At 35.5% G+C, this 6,302-nt stretch overlaps 1 protein-coding gene across 1 annotated transcript in view; it reads right to left on the bottom strand.

The window, feature by feature from the left end:
- The window catches only part of lamc3 (laminin, gamma 3), a 174,230-nt gene that overhangs the window by 163,253 nt on the left and 4,675 nt on the right, over positions 1-6,302 (bottom strand). The window contains exon 2 of the mRNA XM_024299112.2: positions 225-529. Within this exon, the coding sequence (XP_024154880.1) occupies positions 225-529 (305 nt within the window). The remainder of the gene's footprint in view (positions 1-224; positions 530-6,302) is intronic.

Below are 6,302 nucleotides of genomic sequence, written 5' to 3'. Positions count from 1 at the left end.
TCAAAGAAAGCCAACATCAGATATCATCCTCACTCTGATAAATCTACTAAGTTTTGAAATATAATTCATTAAAAACACATGTTTAATATTTTTATGTTTAATTTACAGGAAACGTTGAATTTCTTTTGGAAAACGATTACTTAGAAGTTATTCTCCCCTCTTCATTAAACTTGCACACAAATAAAGCGTTTCAGAGCCAAATACTTTAGTAAATAAATGCTCACCTGTAAACCCAAGCTTTGGTCAAAGTTGTATGCGCTGGGTCGACCTTCCAGGGTGGAGAAAGCCACGTTTCCTCCAGTCAGGGGGGAGATATCGCTGAACTCGTCAGTACACAAAGCGGTCTTTTCATCCTCTCCTGGGCGAATATAACCTTTGGCATCCTTCCCATATGTCGTCTTGCAAGAGGCGCTGTAGTATTGGTAAGGCAACCAAGGGCCCCCCTCCTCCGTACGTTTGTAAATGGCGAAGCTCTCGGGTCGACTGGTGTAGAATTTCAGGCGTATGTAGGTTATCTCGAAAGCTTTCCCTGGAGGAAAAACAAAGTATTTAGCAGGATTGCTCATCCAAAGCAAATTACAGATTCGTTTTCTGACAATCTGGGCCAATGTGGGAGTAGGAATCGTTTCCTAAAGCTCAATGAACCAATAGACAGACAGGCTTCTCAATTCACAACCCAATATTTTATTAATATAATCATTATTTCAGAGTTGTATATTGGTTATATTGGTTTGTAACAGTGTGTCAAACTCAAAATGGGCCAAAAGTATAAATTGCAGTATGAATTCAATCTGAAATTAACATCTCCAAAACTTATTCATAAAAAATTGAAGATTGTGGGTTTATTTAGTTATTTATTAATTGTTCTCAATTCAAATTTCCCTCTGATCACTAACAACAGGTAATCTAAAAAATAAATTGTTTATTAAAAATTATGTGTCCGTTGCAACAACAAAAATAATGCGAAAAAATGTGTTCTTTAATTTGTAGTGCACAGTAGTACTAATGGTGATACTTGAAGCTTGAATTTATTGGATTATAAGACAGTTTGTAACTGAAAAAAACTACATTAAACATTAAATACAAAAGTGAAATCAGTATATTTTCATTTTTGAGTTAATTTGTCTCTTTGTCTGGTCTTAGTTTTGGTAGTGCCATGAATTTTATTATTATACTAACAGACTTCACTTTGCTGTGGCAGCTTTACTGGTTCTCCATGAAATATTAATTTGTAGTTTAACCTAAGTCAAGACTTTTCAAAAATGTGTTAGAACTCTTTTCCTTTTTTATCATTTCCCTCATTTGATGCTACCAAACCCACAGATTCACACTTTTATTTAATATAAATTATATATTCACTAGATAGATACACAACCTCAAATTATGTTGCAAGGGGACATAATAAATTTAAAAATAATTAATAATTTAGTAATAAGTATAATATAGTAATTTAGTAATATAGTATAATAAGTAATTGTGTGAGTCCTTAGCCATAGAATACTTTCGCTATAAAGTTACACCATGACATTTGCCGGGAAATTATATATAATATACCCAATAAAGAGTATTTGCCATACAAAATAGATCAAATTATAACAACACATGATAAATTAGAGTAGTTTTAATTTAAACTGTGGTATAAGTATTAAAATGGAAAATAAAAACTCAGGAGGATCCAAAAAACATGCTTGAAAATTTCTGAAAAAAAGAAAAATTTGAGAACTAAAAATTCTTTAAAAAATAATGATACTGGAGACTTGGGCTTATAATATTATAATTTGATGTGGTTGATTACTTTACGCTAACATCTGCATTTTCTCGGGTTTCTGTGCAGGCTGGCTGTGACTCCGCCCATCCACCTGTGGCTCCTGTGGAGCAGTCACAGCTGCCTGCACTTTTCTAATTAGCCACACAGTATTGAAGGAACTCTCCCTGAGCCTTCAGTGTTTACTTGTTCTGTTTCATGCCTAGTTCTTGGTGACTGTGCACAATTAGTGATGTGTTTTGTTGTGACTTTGTTACTTTTTCTTGTGATTGTTTCTTGCATCTGGATTCTCACCTGCCTGACAGAGACAAGTAATGGTGTTTAAAACTCCAAGATCACTATATAAAAAATACTGATTAATTTGCAGTAAAGTGATAGTTGATAAGGTAATGTTCTGTGTGCATGCAGAAAAAACAATCCTGGAAGAGTAGATGAATTAAATAAGCAATGGCTTCAGTGTTCAATTAATATGAAGTCAAAAAAATCAAATCAGAAATTTCTCAAATTAATCATGACCAATATTAGGATAATAGGGGCAAAAATCATAGGAAGGAGAAGTTCTGGATTAAGTTATTGGTTTAAAAATGTACAGGATTCTAAATCATATTAGAGAGGTTGACAAGAGTTAGTAATGTCTCTGTTCTAAAACGAAAAACAATTTAATAGTATCAATAAAAGTGGATACATATATATATATATTATACTTGGCTAATTTTAGTGTGTAATAATTAGCTTTAAACCATACCTATTCTGCACTGCTATAAGTAGAAAACTTAAAGGTATAACAGTCCATGTGTTTCATTAACAACTCCTGTGTGTCATCCCTAATGTATATGATTTCCCAACAGTTCCCATACCAGATGATTTATTGGATTTTTTTGTTCTTCTGGTGTAATCTATAAAATGAAAAGGTAGTTTTGTGAAAATTTCTGCAAATTGCTCTTACTTTGGGGTAATGTTAAGGGATGCTTAAATCCAACTAAGTAGGGTTGTATTTGTAATTGTTAGAGGCGTAGTTTTTTCAAATTGCATGATTAGTTATGGAGCAAATCTAGCTGGTGCAGCTTAATTAGGCAAATAAAAGGCTAGGGATGTGCACACTTACGCTCATATGTTGTCTGCATTTAACACCTTGACTAGGCTTTAATTAATTAGTTAATTATCTTTCTAATGCTCCCAACGAGAACAAGGTAGGGTAGCAGATAAATGGTAAAGCTGTTGGTTTTGTGAGAGAGCTGACATTTTCATCCCTAATCTTAAAGTAAACTTAGATTCCCCATCTTTTTGATTAAGTGCTGCCATGTTTGCTCTCCGTAGATGGTTCCATCAGCGATCTTGGAGTCATATCAGGGGAACTTGCAGAGTAATGCCTCCTCAGTGTGAGAGCATGAAGAAAAATCTGCTAAATATTGTTCGACTTGAAAGGGGATTAACCGCGCAGACACAGCTGAAGTCATTCTGAGACCAGGACGCTGGAGCTCTATTAACAGGCATCTTCACTGCACTCCTGGGTGTTTTCATCTGCATCATTAGATACTGAGCATCCACCACTCTGCACATTCAGAGTGTTGCCACGCGCTCATACGGCCATAATGGCATCTGTTGCTTCCCGATGCCAAGTCAGAGCCAGGCGTCTTTGTCTCTCCAGAAATGCCTAATGCCGTCCTCTGTCTAGGAGTCCTACCATCATTTAGCTTTCATTTATGCCCCGCGTGAGGTGAGCTCAGGCCTGCTGAGGCAAAAACATAAAAGATGCAGAAGATGGAAGATGCGCTTGATATCCCATGTGATGAAATGCAGACTAATTGCAAAAGATATTTGTGGGCTTCTCTGGTTAAAGTTTAATGATTCGTGAATCATCTTTGTGATCCACAATCTTTAATGTATTCATTAGCCAATATGGGAATAACAGTGGAAGTTCATGTGGTTATGAGGGCACAGCAGAGGCTGTTTGATTTTTGGCAAGTTGTGTAAGAGCCAAAACAAACTAAAAAAATACAGCAAAAATTCTTTAAATAAATAAACAAATCTAAAGCGCTTATTTACGTAGGTTTACATAGACTTTTCATTGGAAGTGGTTGCATGAAAACATTTTTTGGGGGGGGCTGGTGTGAATGTAACGTTACGGTTATTTTAGGAACATCAAGGACCAACACACTAGTAAACCAAGCCCTAGTGGTAACTTGCTGAACTGTTCTGATTTGAGTTATTTCTGTTTTAAGAGTATTTTCAGCGAATTGCTGCTCAGCATTGCCAGACAAGTGTCCTCTTACCATCGTTGGTTAACTAATGTCTTTCGTTGTACAGCAAAAGTTTTCATCATCTTCCTCATCCCAAACTACTGCAAAAACTAATTTATTTGTTTTGTTCTATAACAGATTTTCCATGGATTCTGTTTCTGCTTCTGCATTCTCTCCTCTGATTGGTGCAGCTGAATGTTTGCCTTACTACAGATGTTCCTGCATATTTGTGTCTGTCTCTTTCCTGTTCTCTCAGACCTAACTGGTGATGGCAGATGGTCACCCTCTGGTTGTGCTGCAGGTTTCTGCCTAAATTTTAAATCAAAAAGGATTTTTTTTTTTGTCTTTTACTTGTTCAGTACAGGGAAAAACCTTTGATGTAAGCTGTCAGTCACTTTTATAGGCCAATTGGATACAATTTAAAGTGTTCTTTCCCTTTTTATCTGGACTCAATTGGATTAAAACTGTACCAAAAAATTTAACTCTATTATTATTTTTAGTTTTGTCTTTGAGACATCCTCTATTTTAATGGAGCTTCTTAAATAAACTAAATGAATTGAAATGTACAAAATCATGACCAGCTGTTTGGTTACACAAGTCTGGTCCTAATTTTATGTTCTGAAAAACGACCTACGGGTCATGGTTTACAGTCCAGTTCCAAGTAATATTTTTCACTTCCAGAACATTCTTGAGTTCAGAGTACTGCCAGACCTCATGGTACCACCTTTTGGCAAAAAAAAGTAGATTAAATTTGACTAATATTGTGGCAATCCCATGATCTACAACTATTAAGAATGTTCTTTTAAAAGAAAATATTTTAATTTAGTTTCAACAATGAGAACAAAAATGAACAACACATTCTCACTCCCAACTCTTCATATATGGATGTATGTTTCGGGCCCCCTCTGTGTTCCTTTTTTGATGTTTTGGGTCATTTTGGGGTTGTCGTTTTTTGACGTGTTCCCTCTAAATCATGGATCCCCAGCCCTCAGGGCGGTACTGGGTTATGGTGCTTTACTGGGTTAGGGTAGGTACTAGTTCGCATCCCGATGGTTAGACGCCTGATTAGTGTCTGTGGCCCGGCACCGGTCCGTGGCCTGGAGGTTGGAGACCCCTGATTTAATGCAAACAGCCAGCACATCAAAAAATGACAAGTTGGAGACACCCAAAACGTCAAAAAGTGACACAGAGGGGGCCCAAACCATACGTCCATATAGTGCAGAGAGAAATGAGGATGCATTTTGTGTGAGCGATAGAAAAGTGTATCTTATATTGTTTTTATTGCTGAACTTTTTGTGCAAAAACATATTTTCCTACTAAGAAACTTAAAGCTGTTGTGCTCTTTAAAGAAATGTCTCTCATTTGTGATGATTCAGTTACATGTCACTTGAAATAATAAAGTGAGAGAAAAGTAATGGCATTTTATTTTCAGTTTTTCTCAGACAATAACAAACTTTTTTGTTTAAAAGTTTATTGCCATTTTGTACATGTTAAGAAAACAAGGACATTGTAATTTTTCCGGGGCAGCTCTCGAGTCAGGAAAAAAATATGACAGAATTCAATAAAAAAATAAAATTTAAAGTAGAATCATAAATAAAAATTATAAACAAAAATTTGAAAAAACAGGTGGTTCTGCTAGAGCTTTTTCTTTTATATTTTCCATCATGGGTAACTTAATAACTTAAAAATATTACCCCATGTTTCTGCTAAGAACTGCTCTCTGAATCTCAGTTTTTTTTTTTTTTTTTCACACCCAATCCCAGCCCGACCCCCGTTCCGGAGTCAGCCCACTACATTGATCTTTGTGTTGAGATTGTATGTTCATTTTCATCGATCTCTGCAGTCTTTTTAGATACTAAAACATGATTGCATTTGTCAGTGTTTTTATTGTAAAAATATTGGTTATATTTTGAAGAGAAAACTGATTTCCTCATGTATTTGATGCAACTTCCTGCCAAATTTGACGCAGGTCACTAGCGGCGCGCACAAAACAGTCCAGATGGCGAAATGATACACCTGCACAGTGCAAGCCTTCCAAGAAGGACTGTGTCGCTCCGCGCCTGGTGTGAACCACAACATTGGTTAACAAGGGCGCCGGATTAAAGCGGTATCTGTTTCGCTTCTGCATCTAGAGTGAACCAGGCATTAGGTACTAAAGTTACCTGAATGTAGCATAAAAAAAAGTGACATTCATATATGTACATATATTAAACATTTATATATATATATTAAACATATATATATTAAGCATATATATATATATATATATATATATATATATATATATATATATATAT

This window comes from Oryzias melastigma, linkage group LG12, assembly GCF_002922805.2.
Source record: "Oryzias melastigma strain HK-1 linkage group LG12, ASM292280v2, whole genome shotgun sequence".
Taxonomy (NCBI): domain Eukaryota; kingdom Metazoa; phylum Chordata; class Actinopteri; order Beloniformes; family Adrianichthyidae; genus Oryzias; species Oryzias melastigma.
The sequence above is the reverse complement of the archived record's forward strand: the minus strand, read 5'-3'. Positions and strand labels throughout refer to the sequence as shown.